Source organism: Hypomesus transpacificus, chromosome 10 (assembly GCF_021917145.1).
Source record: "Hypomesus transpacificus isolate Combined female chromosome 10, fHypTra1, whole genome shotgun sequence".
NCBI lineage: Eukaryota > Metazoa > Chordata > Actinopteri > Osmeriformes > Osmeridae > Hypomesus > Hypomesus transpacificus.
The window spans coordinates 8,815,130-8,832,602 of NC_061069.1; the positions used below are offsets into that span (position 1 = coordinate 8,815,130).

Consider the following 17,473-nt stretch of genomic DNA (forward strand, 5'->3'; position numbering starts at 1 on the left):
TTAGAAGAGCACAGATACTCCCGCCCCATGTTTTGATGGCAGCGACACAACAGTGAATGAGTCAGAAGCCTAGTTCATTTGTTCCACTCACTGTTCTGTACAGGTAAGGATGTAACCACACCCCGTTCGCAGGTGAAAAAAAAGTAGGTGAGGGTACCCAACAAAAAAACTCAATGTCTCACGGTGCGTCTCCAGTTTCGGCGAAGTGTTTCAATTCTGAATAAGGGAATCAATTAGTTTGTTAAATACATGTAAGTTTCGGTTACAATTATAGAGTGCGCCAATGATGTCGTAAAATAGCTGTTCGTAATGTTCGAACTTTTTGTGGATGATGGTGCGCGGCTTTGTAGTGTGGCGTGGCTCCATAAACTGATGTGCCTGCATGTGTAGCGTTAAATGTATAAGTGTTGGTACTAAATAATACTATAACTGTATGATTTACCCTGATTGCATAAAGTAGGTACTGTTATGTACCTACAGTCATTTAAAACTGTTATGTACCTACTTTATGTACCTTTATGTACCTTTCTTATAAGAGTGATTCTCATATTTCAGTCTTTGGTCTCTTATTTCACAAGTTGGTTTCGTATACTTGCGCATGGTTCCTCTGTACTTTTCCGGTTTGACAAGATATGAAGGTTGGACCTTCAGGATACAGACATGTCAGTTTTTAACAATTTTAACTGAGTACAGACAAAGAGATGGCAACATAACCGCTTGTATAAGACATGGAGGGTGCTTTATAATTCTTTAACCCTGAACGTCTGTCTCTGTGTTGTTATCAGCCGCGGGAAGGAGCAGTGCGAGCCAGTTGTGAAGAAAAACAAACCGAAGCAAGTGAGTGCTTTTAAGATCAGTAGTGTAACAATCCATACCACATAACAAATGAATTGAACACCGTTTTTCATATCATTGTTTTGTAATACGACTCACACGAACCCAACCCATATGTTGGCCTATCTAATAGCCTACCATCTCTGATCCACAGCCTAAGCCCCCACCAAAGCCAGCATATGAGGTAAAGTTATGTAATATCGGAAGACAATAGTTCTGAACTTTTTGGATAAGGAAAGAGGAACAAACTGCTTAATCATCTTCCAGGTCAATGGGAATAGCCTTGAGAATGACAGTATAAAGAAACCAACACCTGTGGTTCCTCTTAGACCTTCGGATGCAGTAGGTCGACCTTCCTGAATTTGCTTAAAACCTACGTTTTTTTAATCGTTAATTTAATTGTCTGTTCTTATTGTTATTTTATATTATGTTTTATGATTGTAACTTTTCTTGTACTATAGCCCTATTAGTTCAAGAAAAATGCATTACAAATACAATTGATCATTATTAGTATTATTAAACATTTCTCTCCTCCATACCAATATGAGACAACAACATGTCTTACTCTTACATTGATGATCTTGACAGGAGTTGAACAATGTGGCCATATACAGTCACATCAGGAAGCCAACAACAAATGACAACCAGGTGCACATTTATCTTTTATGTCCTCAATGTAATTTTCGCTATATGTGAATGTGGGTTTTTATGTACTTATGTATGCTGCTGTATTTGTATGCCTAAATATGCCTCGCTGAAAACATAACAGAGATTAATATTAGTATATATAATTATTAGTAAGTGAGACTATTTTTGCTTTGGCCAGGTCAATGACATGCTCATTCAAAGAGGACATAAAGGCAGGTCACCCAAGACAGCAGCAGTTCCTCCTAAACCCACTGAAAAGGTACAGGAAGTAATGAACACAAAGCCCTCACCATTCCTTTTCAACCCTATTGTTACCTACTGCTATTTGGACTTGGGACGTGGGAGAGAGAGTCACAGTTATTAGTTGACCTGTAACACTCACTTGTTCATACTGTGTAATCTTTACCCGATTGGATTGTTGATATGCAGGAACTGAATAATACGTTCACCAAAAGCAACTGGAAGAGGATGCAGACTGAGGAAACAGAGGTAGTACTTGTGCATGCAATCATGTTCACAGCCCTTTAACATTTTTGCAAGGCATAATATACCCCATTTAATCCCTAACAGGACTGCAGAGAAAATGACAAATCTGAGGACTCAAAAGACAGAGTTGGGACCGAATACAAGCAGGTAGGACTATTCACTCATGCAAATGGTCAAATTTGTTACACACACGCAACAAATATGATCAAATATCATCAACAAAAATCGAAATCCCTGACTGACTTTCAAATGATGTAACTCTCCTGTTTACATAGAACAAAGTAGGGGCTCTTATTGGAATGTTTCAGAAGGCACCAACAGATCAAGTTTCTACATTTTCAGTAGGTGGCTGCGCCTTCAAGAGATTTTCTTTTTATTTCGCGTTTACGTGAAATCATCAAAAAGCCGATATATATACTGTATATATACAGTTTGTGTTCTGATTATGTGCGTTCTCCTTCAGAGTGTCAACATGTCAGAGCCCGATACAGAGAGGTCTTGGGAAACCCCTGCGAACGAGACACCTGAGACCAAACAGGTGTGTGTTGACGATGGTAACATAGACATCTTTCCTAATGTCAGATCCATCCTGTTGTAGAGGATACTGAAAGGATTGATGATGATCCAGGCTGATGTTATTGTTTTGATGTGTGCCTAGTCAGCACAGTGAGCAGGGATCCTGATGAGAATGGGGATATGACAACAGATCACATTCACATAGGTATTACTCGCGAAAAAATGATTTAAAATTGTCCATGTTGCTCAAAGAACTCCGACCTGATCACATTAAAGTGTAGAATATTTATTTACTAACTCCAGGGAAAAGAAGGGTACTTCTTGGCATCCTTAGAAAATCTTCTAAAGAAGAAGAAAGATCTCATGGCACGTTTTGTCCTTTATTCTTTTTTTCTTTCTTTTATCATATTTTAAAGGAGCAGTCTTTACACAGTGAGCTTGATGTCCACTCTGAGAACAACAAAACTAAGGTCAGCTGGCTTGTTAATGGTTATTAAAAACATTCATCTGAAATGATTCATTAATAACTTCTTGCCATCCAACAATCTTAAATCTCTCTCTATTTTTCAGGGGAAAGGATTATTCCATGGAATGTTCAGGAAGTCTCCCAAACCTACTGAGGGCATAGAGGTGAAGTAGCTCTTTTTAGAATATTTTCATTCGTATATTCCCTCCTACGAAAATTTATTATACACATTTTTGTGAACCAAAAAATCTTAATGAAGTTCCAACACAAAGTAGTTCTTTCTCAAGTAGGTTTCTTGGTTCATACTTTTGATCTTTCAGGACAAGCAGTCATTACACAGTGAGCTCTCAGACAGCAATGACAGTCTGTCTGACAACCGCAACACTAAGGTGAGACACAATGGTACATTTGTACCGAGATACACCCACTAACCCTAATCAGATGTAAAGAGAATCTTCATGAGACAAGGGATTTGCAACCAATGAAAGTAAATATTAACCATTCCAATCAGGAGAAAGGAGGGCTGTTTTCTGGCCTTGTCAAAAAGATCCCCAAAGCAGCTGGAGATGGACCACTTGCCAAGGTGATTCATTCACATAACTGTTATGTTGCTGACATGTTAAGTTCCTATACGCCCACTATTGTTGTGTTCTAGGATAAGTCTTTACACATTAAGCATACGCCTCAGCAATTAATTGTTTATCCTTCCCAGTAGAAGCTGTTATCACCCAGTGATCTCTCAGCCAGCAGCGACAGTCTGTCTGAGAACAACACTAAGGTGAGCCGTTTGTTGATGATCATGAACACAACGCTCATCTGATCGGATCCCGTGATAACTTGATGTCAACTCTCTCTTCACGTCTCAGGAGAAAGGAGGGATATTTAGTGGAATGTTCCGGAAGTCTCCTAAACCTTTTGAAGACGCTGAGACAGAAGAGGTGATAAAGCTATATTTAGCCTATTCCCTAATACATATTTTGTACACATTATTTTGAACATTTTGATGTAAAGCATGTACAATAAAGCACCAGAACAACAGTTAGTGAGATGCTCCAGACCATCAGGAGAGGGAACAGCTGCCTTAAAGATCTCTGTGTGGTTTTCCCCTTTCATGTTCAACCTACCTTGAGGTGTGTCTGTCCCTATGTAGCTGTCAAACAGAGCACATTGATATTGCTACATTGTGGAATGCCCTGTCTACACAGGTTGTAAACGCAATGTCTATGTTGCTCCTCTTGTGGTGTTTTCTTATCCTCTTAATCTGTTGCTCAGGACAACCAGACGGCACAGAGTGAACTTTCGGCAAGCAGTGACAGCCTGTCTGACAACACCACCACCAAGGTTAGCCCCTTCAGACTGTTGTCAACAACTCCCTATGTGCACCTCACAGAAAACCTCCCCTGTCAAATCTGCTCCAGTGCTGAAGTGCCCAAACTGAAGAAAAGAAACGTATAATCTAATTTACTCTGCATGTTTACAGGGGAAGGGAGGAATGTTTGCTGGAATGTTGGAAGGAAGTCTCCCAAGAACTCTGAGAGCCTGCAGCCAGAGGAGGTAAATGTAAAGGAAAGGTACTAAGGGGTTTAGGTTGGTTTTGGGAAGATATTTATGTACCTTGATAAAAATGGTATTTATAAAAAACGTTTTGAACCTTTGTCTGTTGTAAAGTATATGGCTGCAGTGCATTACATTTACATTTCATTTAGTTGTATGTATAGTTTTTCTATTTGACTACTGTACTGCTTGATGACTCAGGTGGCTAGGAGTATTTGTTTAACTCTTAACTCCTGTATCACAGAACACACAGTCATTACCCAGTGACTTCTCAGACAGCAATAACATTCAGGTTGAGACAGGTAACACTAAGGTGACACACAATTTTACAACTTCACTATGATACACCCCTTGACAGACATGGTCAACATTCATGAGACTAGAGATTTTCTACCAATTAAATTTGAAATTAACCATCCAATCAGGAGAAAGGAGGGCTGTTTTCTGGCCTCCTCAAAAAGATCCCCAAAGCAGCTGGAGACAGACCACCTTCCCAGGTGAGGTTGTGCTTCATGCCATTACATAACTGTCATGTTTGCGACATGATAAGTTCCAATCTGACCACCACTGTTGTGTTCCAGGACCAGGAACCAGGAAGTGAGCTGTCTGCCAGCAATGACAGTCTGACTGAGACAACCAACACTAAGGTGGGAGCATACAAAGTCCTAAATGTTTCACCTGTATTGTTATGCTAGTCATCTAGCCTTTGGCTACATCACCTTAATAATCACAAAGATGATGATCTCATTGTGTTTATTTTCAGGAGAAAGGAGGGCTGTTCAGTGGACTCCTCAAGAAACCCAAAGTGCCCGAGGAGGACACCCCTGCCCAGGTGAGACTGTGCTTCAATCACAACTGTCGTGTGTGTGTGTGTCATGCTAAGTTCCAACCTGCCCACTATTGTTTTGTTCCAGGACCAGGAGCAAAGTGAGCTGTCTGCCAGCAATGACAGTCTGGCTGAGAAAAGTGACAAGAAGGTGAGCTGGATGAGGAAGGAAGGAAGTACTTCAGTCAGTACAATAGAAGGGAACCAGTGTGAGTGAATTTTCTGGAAGCCTAACTGTATTTGTGTGTTTCAGGAGAAGCGCGGCTTGTTCAGTGACATGTTTAAGAAGTCAACACCGCATGCTGAATGTTCTCAACCATCTGAAGAGGTAGTGTGTGTATAACCTCGACACTGAGGTGAAATGTCACCAATAGGCTCCTGTCTAAGATTAGATAAAATGTCCCCAAAGAAACATTTGCAACAACCAGTGCCTTATGTAGTCAGTTCAAGAAAGGTGGCTTGTATTATTCCCAATGAGGGGGGTCCCATGTTATGTTATCTCATACTCACGGGGTACCTCAGCAGTTAACCGTATCGTCCCCAGGAGAAGCAGTCATCACCACTCAGCGATCTCTCAGCCAGCAGCGACAGTCTGTCAGAGAATAACACTAAGGTGAGAGCACACAAGGTCACACAAGTTCACACAAGGTCACATTGTTATAACGGTCCTTTAGCTTTTGGATAATCTTGATTTATTAATAATGAGACCTTGATAATCACAAATGTGTTAATCTTAATGTATGAATCGTCAGGATATAAGAGGGCTGTTCAGTGGACTCCTTAGGAAGCCCAAAGTGCCAGAGGAGGACACACCTGCCCAGGTGAGTGTTTGGATAAACCTACCCAACAAACTCTGCAAGTGCATACAGATTAGCTTCTCTTCTTGTTTAAAAAAATAATAATTATCAATCAGCCATTGTTGTGTTCCAGGACAATATGTCTGCTAACAGGAAACTCTCGGCCAGCAGTGACAGTCTGTCTGACAACAATAATACTAAGGTAAGCAAATGCCTCAGCTTTGCCTTGAACACTGTCCACAGTTTCTGGAGATGTTGTTTGGTTACCAATGACATTGTTCACATGTTTCTCTATGTGTATCAGGAGAAACACATCTTCAGTGGAATGTTCAAGAAGGCTCAGAAGACATCAGAAGGCTCCAAGTCAGAAGAGGTGATTTTCTAGATTCTAAACACATGGAATATATATTATTGTAATGATGAGTTATCTTGGACTAATAATTGTGTTTGTTTTGAATTCAGGCCTCAAATTTGGGGCTAGACAACAATCTATCATCCAGTTATGACAACCTCTTAGAGAACACAGACACTAAGGTACTCGTCCTGAGAAAGTGGATCTCATTCTAAACATGTATCTCTGCACTGATCTCTTTTTGTGATGATTGCACAAACATATTTTCATTTGCTCCAATAGAAAACTGGGGCTCTGAGCGGAATGTTCAAGAAATCACCCAGGCCAGCTCAACGTTCCACTGCTGCTAAGGTACTAGCTTTGTCCTAACCCCTACTCTAACTGGTTGTTGACATAGCAGTGTCTTCTAATATCTATCAAAGGGTTGTGTAAGTATGCCTCTTATCTTCCAGGACCCTCTCACAGAGAACATGGAGCTCTCAGCTAGCTGTGACAGCCTGGCAGAGAACATCTCTGCTGAGGTAAGTTACCAAGTGGTGCTCTAATGTAGCTTCTGACTGTTGTTGCTTCAAACCACAAATCAGTCATTTTTCCCTCACGGGACGGAACCTTATTTTATATCTGATGCCAGTGTGACTCCTCCTCATAACATAATATGTTTTACGGAATTTCCACCTACCAAAATGCACATTTCTGATATCTGATCATTCTTCATCCTACCTGTAGGACAATCTTTCTGGGTGTGGGGAACTTTCAGCTAGTAACGATAGTCTGTCTAATGCCACTGCCACCAAGGTAAGCCTCATTCAGTTCCTCATTCATACAGCATCCTCATTCTTCTCCTTCTCTACTACCATGACTGGTGACTACCATCAGTTCACCAATCATCCCCTTTTGTTATGTGTGTGTGTGTGTGTTATCGTGACCTAGGAGAAAAAACTGCTGGGGGGAATTTTCAGCAGGAAACCTAAACCAGTTGAGCAACAGGTAGGTACAAATATGGAACTGACATGTTCACACAACCATGGAATGGACTAAGGAATGAACACCATTGTGTGGTGTGTTCTTGTTAATCAGGACAGTATGGACACAGAGCCACCAGGGGGAGGTGGTCAGCTCAGACGAAAGAGGACCATCAAAAAGAAAAGACGGGTGAGGAAAATATGCTTTACCTCTAAGCTGAGTGATAGTGTACATCTGGGGTGAAACTGTTTGATTCAATCTGTTTTCCAAAGGTGTTGTCATTCAGAGTGAAGAGGACTTTACCCAGAGTTCCAAAGTCTACCCTGGCTGCTCAGGTACTGTCTGAACGGTTGCTCTCTGGTCCCTGTCCTGTGTTCCCTTCTCCCATCTCTCATTTTCACCTGCCTCTTTTCCTCTCATCTTTACGTTTACATTTAGTCATTTAGCAGATTTTCTTATCCAGAGCGACTTACAGTAAGTACAGGGACATTCCCCCGAGGCAAGTCGGGTGAAGTGCCTTGCCCAAGGACACAACGTCATTTGGCACGGCCGGGAATCGAACTGGCAACATTCAGATTACTAGCTCGATTCCTTAACCGCTCAGACACCTGACTCCCAGGTGGCATCTTCCTATGCTCGCATCCTTCCTCCCTCCTTTCTATCCCTGTTCTATACCACATACTTTGTCCTGTATTTAAATCCTGCTTCTGTGTAAACTAGCTTGTTGTATTTTGTCTGGCCCCCCAGAGTGATGATTGTGTTCCTATCATTGAGGAGTCAGTGGAGATGCAAGAAATGTCCGCACTGCAGGTCGGTTTTAGCATGATCTTGAAATCAAATCTTAGGTTTGTCTATTTTAAGCTGGACTGATGCCATGTGTGTATGGGTGTGTGTGTTAACTGGTGTATTCCAGGTGAGCACAGTGGAGATCCAACCTGCCGAGATGTCAGCCTACCCTACTGAGGGCAACCCTCTGGAGTCTGAGGAGGTGTGGCTTCCTCCTTCTGTTCTTCTCTCCGCCTTTCTTTGTTACACAAATCTGTTTTGATCCCTTCTATGTGTAACCATTTTTGTTTTTCTTACTGGTAATTCTCTCTAGGAGAATGATGGCCTTATGGACTGGTGGAGAACAGTAGAGGGTGGGTGTCCTCACTTGTTTTTAACCCGAACAGTTAAATGCTGCTATAACCTTGAGAGTGCAGCTTACCTTGCTGTGTGGAATGCAGTAGAGGTTATGTGTACCCTGGGTTCTCAGGTTGGGAGACATGGAATGAAACTTCTGACTTCAAAGAAGAAGATGAGGAAATGTATGTAGCTTTGCCTCAACAACACCACATCTTGCCCTCCACAAACCTCCTCCCAGTGTCCGGTCCGTGATCTGATCGGTATCTCTCCTCCAGGGCTGTGGAGCAGGTCGCCGACCGTGTCTTCATGGGGGCTCGTCTCTTTGTGCGTCTCTTCAACCAGCGCGGCGCCTCCCTGCAGCAGCAGATCTTGGGGCTGCTCGCACAGGCGGACGCTGCGGACCAGTTCCACAAGAAGACGGTGCAGGCCGCGGTGGGAGGGGGTGTGGCCAGCGTGGCGGGCAGCATTGCCACCATCACGGGCCTCATCCTCACCCCTTTCACCTTCGGAGCCTCCATCATTGTCACGGCGGTTGGCATCGGCGTGGCGACCGCAGGAAGTATCGCCTCGGCAACGGCTAATATCACAGACACGGTGCATTCCAACATGGACCGCAAGAAGGTGGAGAAGATGATCCAGACTTACCAGGATGACATCAAGGACATTAGGGAGTGCCTGGAGTTTGTGCAGGTACGGTAGAACACACTCTAAAATGCATGAGCTAACAAACACGTACACAGACACATGTCCTTCCACACGCCTTCACCTAACATGTTCTTTCTGGGTGGTTTCGTAGGAGGGAATGGACACCCTCCAGGAGTGGGACTTTGAGAAGTACACTGAGAGTGTGGCCAAGAAGGCTCTGAATCAGAACGTCAAGCATGTGATGAAAGAGGGCGGACGTGCTGGCAAGCAGCTCTTGATCAACACAGACAAGCTGATCAGCACCGTGCAGGTCCTGGGCGCAGCCGGGGGGGCTGCCCAGGCGGCTAAAGCCATCAGCGCCACCACAGGCGTTATGTCTGCCCTCTTCCTGGTGCTTGACGTCTTCTTCCTGGCCAAGGACTCCCACGAGTTGCGCAAGGGAGCCAAGACAAAGTTTGCCTCCAAGATCAGGGAGGTGTGCAAGGACCTGCAGGACAGGTTGCTGGAGCTGAACAAGGTGAAGACCCAGCTGCAGAAGACCATAGACGGTATTGAGCTGGAGGAAATTGAGGAAGAGGAGGAGGTAGAGGTGGAGGTGGAGGATGACCTGGAGAGTGACCCGGTAAAACTGGCTCAACTGGATCAGGAATTGGACCTGCTGGAGGAGAAACTGGACAAGAAAGTTCAAGACGAAAATACTGAAAAGAGCAAAAAGAAGGAGGAAGAAGAAAAGAACAAAAAGGTGGAAGAAGAGAAGAGCAAAAAGAAGGAAGAAGAGATGAACAAAAAGGAGGAAGAAAAGAGCAAAAAGGAAGAAGAGAAGAACAAAAAAGAGGAAGAAAAGAGGAGTGAGGGAAAGGTAAAGGAAAGCAAGAAAGAAAAAGAGAAGGAGAGGGTTCATCAAAATGAAACCATAGAATTAGAGAAATCACATGAGATTGAGAAAGAGGAGGATAAGAAAGGGTCCCGGATAAAGAATAAAATAAGTGTGAAAGATGAGAAAAGTTCTTCTGCTGAGGCTAGAAAGGAAGGTTCTGAGAGAGGTGGTAATAATGATCAACATGTAGGGTACAACACAAAGATGGAGAGCAAGAAAGAACATGCTAAACACAGTGTCGGTAAGGCTGTCGTGGTGGGAGAAAAAAGGAATGAGAAGGAAAAAGAAATCGACAGAAAGCCAGTAGATGCAAGAATAGGGATTTTGGATCAGAAAGGAGATGCTGAAAAGGGATATAATGTGACTGTCACAGACAAACAAGGAGTTAAGAAGAGTAAAAAGCAAGAGGTGGTGAGAGGTGAGGCACGCAGACATGGGAGTAGAAGTGAAAACCCTGACATTGGAACATTTGATGCAAACACTGACAGAAGAGACATCAAGAAATTGAGCCATAAAGACACATCTGTGACCGAGAGAGAAATTCTGCCAAAACGTCAATTGGAAGAAAGAGGGTTTAGGGACAGGAGAGCCGAGATGAGTAGAACTACCAATGAGGAGTATAGACAGCAATCAAAAAGAGAACCAGAGAGACGGATTCTGACTGAAGAGATTGTCGTGAGCAAAAAGGGTGTGACTGAGACCAGTACAGTCAGAGCAACACGGAAAGAGGAGGACACACAGAGAGAAAATGTGAAAGGACGGTTGGGGAGCCAGAGGGAGAAAAGAGAGGGAGATCACAGGAGAAAGATTGAGAGTGTGAGGGGATTTCAGAGTGGTGGACAGAGCGGGGTGAGAAATGAAGATGGAGAAATGTGGATGAAGGAGAGGGACAGGAGAGCCAGTGAAAGAGAACAGGATCCTGCCCGCAGAGGCTCTCGCCCTCGCTCCAAAGTTATCCTCAATGATGGACTAGATATTTAAATCGGACAATATCACCTACGACATGTTGACATTTCATTGGAAGTGCAATTTTAGCCTACTTGTGCAATTGGCGCCAATTTTCATGTATTCATAGAAGGGATCTGTGCCATTTAACTAAGATTTTTTGTAACCTTTAGTTTTGATGGGTGTTTTCTGATATTGCATAGTCAGAAGTCTAGATATGTCTATAAACAGGTCTTTTATCTGGTGTCTACTTGATGGTAAAAATGTATTCCATGTAATGCACAAAGTCCCAAGGCCAGGCATAGGCCTACTGGCTTTGGGAAAACTTGACATTTAATATATACTGTAGCCTATCTTTGTAGACAAGGAGCTTAATGCCCATAAGATGTATTTGTATGAATAAAATCAGAGAGAAATACTGCATTGGGGATCTGCTTTGTGGTTTGTTGAATGTAGCGCTAATTAATTCCAATATGTAACCAGTTTCATGTTTAATTTCTCACGTTTACAAATCAAATGTCATGAAAATAAATTCGGAATTACGCGAATTACAGTACATTTTGTAGAGATGTCTCCATCTCAATATACACATTCATTTTGCGGATCTTGGCCGCTCCAATATGGCGGACACGCAGACTCATAGCGACGACATACAACAGTAGCCAATGAGATATCTACGTTTCTAGATCTCTGTGTTTCTATATCTGTGCTTCAAGAGGCAACCCCTGCGCAGTAGCCAGCTAGCTAAACTCAGCTGCAAGAGGACGACCTTAGTGTCCAAGTGACCATATTTGCTGAGATATTAGCCATTTTATCTTAAAGTGCGTGGTGAGTATTTTGTTTCCAGACTGTTTTTCATTTTTTCCTGACTTTGCAATGCCTTTGGATTTTCTTTTTCAACGCTGTGTGTTTTTTTCTTTGCGGGCGGGATATTGCACTAGTTAGCTCAACATGCTTGGATAGCGGATCATTCTTTTTGTGGCAAGCTTTTTGGACACCTTTTGTGATTTTGCAAATTTATTCGAGTTGTGTAATACAGGGCATATTTTTATTGCAACATTTGAAGATTTCCATTCGATGGACATTTGGTGCAGTCGTCTTGCAGGCTAGCTACGTTAACATTTGTTAAACATACAGCTAGCTAGGCCTTTCTTGCTGGCTGGCTATGGCTAGTTAACACATTTAGCTAGCAAACATTGTATGCAACCTTTCTTTCAACGTCGTTCCTCGCAGCAGACTGCATCGAGCCACAGTAAGCTAGCTAACTGCTAGCTGTACAGCCTTAGTAAATATTGATGGTGGTTAAGTTCCGAAGCGAACGGCCTAGAAGACTGGGGTTGGAACAATTAGGCCTAGAATGGATTGTTTTTGTGACATTAACCGTGATTTTTTGAGGAAAGTGTGTTTTTCAAGACGATTGGCAATTTTTCTTTCTCTGGACCCTTTTTCTGGTCAAGAAGTTGTTCATTTTGATGCAGAAACAGTAGCACTAACACAATTATTAAAGTCACTTTGAAGCATGATACGTTTGTTGGTATTTGCCATCATTCCTTAAGATGTATATTGAATTACTTTCTAATAATAAAGATCAGTTAGGTAGTTAGTATGTTTATAATTACAATATAACGTCGGGGATGTCACTTATAAGATTACATTTCGTGGGAAAGAATGGAAATACTGAGTTGTAGTAGATCCCAGTGTTGTGGTGATCTTGAAGGCCCGGTCAAGGATTCACTTATCCAATTAGTTCGGCCTCTGAAAACCAATTCTATGTCCATTTTATTGTCATTTATACAAACGTGCACACACACGTCACTCAGTAGTAACCTAGCCACCAATTAAATTAATGCATTATTTTGAGAAAATCTGACATTTATTTTTCAAGGGATTACATTCCTTGCTGCCCAATATAAATCCATACACTAGGTGTCAGTTGTTCTCTTGGACTATGCCATTAATTAAATACATTTAATATGATTAAATATCGCACAACCAATAAACGGAATAAATACATTACAAATAATACTTTTAGAAACGTATGCCTTTTTGCTTGAACATATTGACATATTGTCACACATTATTTTCCTAAGTTTCACACACATATTCCATTGTCAGTAGCCCCTGAGTTCCTGCCTCTACTCCTAAACAGAAGGGTGTCCCATGTTACCATGAGCAAATATAGCTTGGATTAATGTACCATCACTATTTCAGTTAGTAGACATGAGTTTAGGGCCCAAAAATGTAATTCTGTATTTGGCTCACCACTGAATTATGTCCATCAGTCCAGGTAAGCTTGTAAATGTAAACCTGTACAATTTGACTGAGGTGTGTTCTTTGTCGTCTCAGTATAAATCGTGGGGTCGAAGTTCTGCATTCTGAGAGTGTGCTGCTGGAGATTGTAGTTTTTGCTGAGAGCACCCACGACACCTGCCCGCATACACTGGCCCCGCCCTCAGTGTCAAACAACTGACAGACGACTGCCCTGCACACAGACGCAATGGAGTGAGTGATGGCTATTCTAAACCCCCCCCAACTCACCCCCTTCTCAACGGTTGTTAATGCCTCTTCCTTCCTAGACATTTAGGCTGCTCTGCGATAGTAGTTGCCCTCTCCCTGACTGCCCACAATAGTCAAATCTATACCCAACTGAATGTTTTCCTATCCATTAAATGCTGCCTCCTTTTAGGTGAGATGCCCTCAACTACTCATGTTAACCCTTGACTCCACCCAACTGAAGACAATGTTTAAACCCTGCAACACATTTTGATAAAACATTCCTTAAATTAAGCCTAAAGCTGTCTTTCATATACATAGTCATGAATATGAGGTCGCACAAGGATTTGAGGCTGCCCAAATACAAGGATGTTCTGTGGACATGAATATGTGCAGATAAGTACAGGCCTGTCTGGTGTTGGTGTTGCACAGAAGCAGCCTCTCATTTGTACTGTTACAAATGTTACGTTTCTGATGGATGTGCAGCCTCCAGCCTGCATACCTTAACTTATATTTTTGTTAAGTAATGATGGAAATTACATTCAATAATTTGGTACAATTTCAAAACTCAAGCAATTATACTGTTAAGGATTGATATAAGAAAGTCGTCAACAGGTTTGATTGGGATAGTGTGTCAATTCTACTGTATATAGGATGGCTGTAGCTTTTGATTGTAATAAACCACCATTCGTCAAATGCAGTTGTTAATCTGCACAAGCACTGCTTTATTTGTTTTGGCAAGTTTTTGATGAATTTGGGGTTGTACACCTTCTCATCTCCCTCCTTTAGTCGCTCTCCCACCACCAGCAGCCTAATGGCCAGCAACGTCACCAACAAGACAGACCCGCGCTCCCTCAACTCTCGGGTCTTCATCGGCAACCTCAACACCCTACTGGTGACCAAGGCAGATGTGGAAGCCATCTTCTCCAAGTACGGCAAGATCGTGGGCTGCTCTGTCCACAAAGGCTTTGCCTTCGTCCAGTATGCCAACGAGAGGAACGCGCGCGCCGCTGTTGCCGGGGAGGATGGCAGAATGATCGTTGGACAGGTGCTGGGTAAGGGTGCTTGTTTTTTTGGGGAGCATGATATCTCCATGTTGACTACGCTGTAACGGATGTACAAGTGACTGCTGATGTGTTAATTGCCACGTCTAAGGTATTTTCCTCCCTCTCCTTCTAGACATCAACTTGGCTGGGGAACCCAAACCTCACAGGTCAAAGACCACAAAGCGCTCCGCAGGAGACATGTACAGGTCTGCTACTTCTCAACACTAAAGGCACACTCAGCTATTTTCACATACCAGGAAAGAATGCAAAAAATACTTGATAGCAAAAAGGATTAAACGTCCTAACCATATCCATTGGTCATATTCTTCCAAGTTGAATGGTATGTATCAATTTGTGAAAATCACTACAATATATTGCTGACTGTGTCTTTAAGAGGAGTTTTCAAATATGTACCGCTGTTTTGGAATTTTGGTTTTATTGTGACAAGTGTACTGCCTGTGAATCCCATACTGCCCATAAATATTAACACTCCTTTTGTCTATTCCACACAGTGGTTCCTCATTCGATCTTGACTATGACTTTCAGAGGGATTACTACGACAGGTAGGTGGAAAATTGTTGTCCAAAGAGCCCATTGTCCATCTTTCACTTCGGCATGCTTTTTCACTACTTGAATTGAGGGCCTTTCAGTCACTGGTTTTAAGTTGCGTTCTTGACCTCTTCACTCAGGGTGTACTCCTATCCGTCCCGAGTGCCCCCTCCCCCACCCCCTCTATCGAGGGCTGTGATCCCCTCAAAGCGCCCTCGGGTCAGCATGAGTGGTGGTGGGGGCGGGGGCGGCGGCGGCGGCGGCGGCGGCGGCAGCCGCCGCACCAAGACTAGCAGCTTCTCCTCCTATAAGAGCAGCCAGAGGACCTCATCATCCAGAACCAGTCAGTGCTCTCCTTAAACTGCTTTCACGCAGCACAATTCATTGCTGTACTAGACACATTATTTCGGAGTGTTTTTGAGCAGGTATACACTTCTTACGGTTAGAATCCATCTTGCCTTTCCCAGCTCAGTCAACTGTCTTGTGGGAATCAGGTATTTTGAACATGTTTGCTCACACTCTCTGTCCCCAACTTTCTCTCCCCTTAGTGAAGGTAGATGAACTGCAGACCATTAAGAAGGAGCTGACCCAGATCAAACACAAGGTGGACTACCTTCTGGAAAGCCTGGACCGCATGGAGAAGGACCACAGCAAGAAGTCAGGTATGCTACAGGAAGAACACTCATATTCAGTAGCTCAAAATGGGTTCCAACATTCACTTATGTATTTGGATCAGTGTTGTTGAATTACATTGTGCACTGCCTTGATACTGTGAAACTGTTGTTTCATACCACAAGGGCAAGCCTTTGGAAACGTGTAGGCATACTTTCTCTGAATTATTTCTCTATCTCCCCCCCCCCCCCCCCCCCTCCCCCCTCTATCTCCTTGTTTGACTCTGGACAGAAGGGAAGAGTTCAAAGCCAGAGCCTGGGGAGGTGTCTTCAATGCAGGTCTCCAACACAAAGAAGGAGGACAGCAATAAGAGGGAGAGAGAGAGGGATCTCAATGACACTGATGAAGAGGGAGACCTGCTAGAGGACGAGGAGGTGAGATTATCGAGGGTTATCTATAAAAGAAAGACCTCAAGTTAAGTATGTTGATGTACATCCACTTAAGTACCAATTTAAGTTTGTGCTGACCTTATCTGCTCTCTCAGTTGAAGAGTCAAGAAAGAGAGGAGGATGAAGATGAGGAGGAAGAAGAGGAAGGAGAGCATGTGGATGGAGATGACGACGACGGGGAGAGTGTCAACGGAGACGAGGACTCTTAGATGTAATCACGCTACCAAGACAGACATCCACTCCACTTCCAGTGGATTGCAGACTCCTCTTCTAATACACTACTACTAAGCAGAAGAAGAAGAAAGACATCAATGCAGACACACAAACACACACACAACATGCATAACAACCCTCACTGTTGTTCAATTTATATTTTTCTTGAGATTAAATTTGTCCCTTTGGCTGTCCTTGTGTGATTATACATCTAGCGTTGTCGTGCAGGTAGAGGAGCTGTAAATGTAGCTTGCAGTTTGATTGTACTCTGTTCTTTTGTTCAACCAACATAGGGCAAGAACTAGGGTTAGTGGTTTTCTGAAACCCAAAGTCAGTATGGTTTGACACGACTGGATTTGATGTGATGAGAAATGACCGACATAAAATTGTTTTTAAGTTTAAAGACATTACTTTATTTTTAGGTGTGGCCCCATTCAAGTTTGTTACTTGTTTTCATGTCACTGTTTTTTATACTATTCAGTCTCTGTTGTACTGTGATAATAAATTGCAATAAAATATTAATCTGCATATGTGACTTTATTTCACTGTAACCATGTTAAATTAAATTGAATGATATGAGAGAGATTGCGTGAGTTGGATCTGAAAGTAGGAAATGATTTACCTTTATTCATCATGTGCTTTGCACGTAAACAGGACAAGCAGAACATATACAGAATGTGGCTAATGGGGTTTACGGTAAGGTGGTAAGTTGTGCTCTTTTCGAGCGGTTTTGTTTCTGATGTTTTTTAATGCAACGATCACACTCCGAACAATAGGTGGCGGTAATGCATCTCATAAACGATGGTTGCAATTTGCCATAACAGGAGAGACAGAGGTAACATTAAACCAGAGAATGTCTAATTAGACATTCTCTGATAACATGCATGTCTGCATCATAACACGGCTGTCAGGCAGGAATATTTTTGGCACTCCATACAAAATAAACATGACTACATACGTGAATTTTGTTTTGGACGATATTTCAATTACTTTCACTTTCTCTCAAGCATCAATCTAGATACTATGCTTTAATTAATGTTCCTGGCCTTACTTCCGGATAAAAAACCATTCACCGGA

At 42.6% G+C, this 17,473-nt stretch overlaps 2 protein-coding genes across 7 annotated transcripts; both read left to right on the forward strand.

Moving 5' to 3' along the window:
- Positions 1-123: 123 nt before the first annotated feature.
- Positions 124-11,455, forward strand: si:rp71-1g18.13 (uncharacterized protein LOC560271 homolog). Of its 4 annotated transcripts, none has more exons than XM_047026778.1 (41): positions 124-251; positions 786-837; positions 989-1,018; positions 1,102-1,176; positions 1,423-1,482; positions 1,661-1,741; positions 1,912-1,971; positions 2,053-2,115; positions 2,244-2,309; positions 2,432-2,506; positions 2,901-2,954; positions 3,055-3,114; positions 3,271-3,339; positions 3,462-3,533; positions 3,666-3,728; positions 3,817-3,888; positions 4,223-4,291; positions 4,431-4,504; positions 4,749-4,806; positions 4,930-5,001; positions 5,086-5,151; positions 5,268-5,336; positions 5,419-5,481; positions 5,584-5,658; positions 5,875-5,943; positions 6,083-6,151; positions 6,261-6,329; positions 6,432-6,500; positions 6,590-6,661; positions 6,762-6,830; positions 6,932-7,000; positions 7,206-7,274; positions 7,410-7,466; positions 7,557-7,631; positions 7,715-7,777; positions 8,190-8,252; positions 8,356-8,430; positions 8,542-8,581; positions 8,698-8,749; positions 8,843-9,257; positions 9,364-11,455. In XM_047026778.1, the coding sequence occupies exons 6-41, from the start codon at positions 1,670-1,672 to the stop codon at positions 11,068-11,070; spliced, it is 4,374 nt and encodes a 1,457-aa protein (XP_046882734.1). In that variant the 5' UTR covers positions 124-251; positions 786-837; positions 989-1,018; positions 1,102-1,176; positions 1,423-1,482; positions 1,661-1,669; the 3' UTR covers positions 11,071-11,455. The 4 variants fall into 4 exon arrangements, with proteins under 4 accessions (XP_046882734.1, XP_046882736.1, XP_046882735.1 ...); XM_047026780.1 differs by having other exon boundaries at positions 2,907-2,954; XM_047026779.1 differs by lacking the exon at positions 124-251 and adding an exon at positions 622-662.
- A 282-nt stretch (positions 11,456-11,737) lies between these two features.
- LOC124472138 (heterogeneous nuclear ribonucleoprotein C) lies at positions 11,738-16,918 on the forward strand. 3 transcript variants are annotated; one of them, XM_047026783.1, is made up of 9 exons: positions 11,738-11,862; positions 13,381-13,536; positions 14,317-14,582; positions 14,707-14,779; positions 15,086-15,136; positions 15,263-15,465; positions 15,671-15,784; positions 16,026-16,168; positions 16,279-16,918. In XM_047026783.1, exons 2-9 carry the CDS (start codon positions 13,532-13,534, stop codon positions 16,390-16,392), a joined length of 969 nt encoding a protein of 322 aa, XP_046882739.1. In that variant the 5' UTR covers positions 11,738-11,862; positions 13,381-13,531; the 3' UTR covers positions 16,393-16,918. The 3 variants fall into 3 exon arrangements, with proteins under 3 accessions (XP_046882739.1, XP_046882740.1, XP_046882741.1); XM_047026784.1 differs by having other exon boundaries at positions 11,738-11,855; XM_047026785.1 differs by having other exon boundaries at positions 11,739-11,862; positions 14,707-14,740.
- The last annotated feature ends 555 nt before the right edge of the window (positions 16,919-17,473 follow it).

Coding starts and splice junctions, on each gene's coding strand:
- si:rp71-1g18.13 (XM_047026778.1), top strand. CDS start 1,670: ATGCTCATTCAAAGAGGACATAAAGGCAGGTCACCCAAGACAGCAGCA. Junction 1,742..1,911: donor CTCCTAAACCCACTGAAAAG/GTACAGGAAGTA, acceptor GTTGATATGCAG/GAACTGAATAATACGTTCAC. Junction 5,659..5,874: donor GTTCTCAACCATCTGAAGAG/GTAGTGTGTGTA, acceptor TATCGTCCCCAG/GAGAAGCAGTCATCACCACT.
- LOC124472138 (XM_047026783.1), top strand. Junction 14,780..15,085: donor TCCGCAGGAGACATGTACAG/GTCTGCTACTTC, acceptor TATTCCACACAG/TGGTTCCTCATTCGATCTTG. Junction 15,137..15,262: donor CAGAGGGATTACTACGACAG/GTAGGTGGAAAA, acceptor CTCTTCACTCAG/GGTGTACTCCTATCCGTCCC.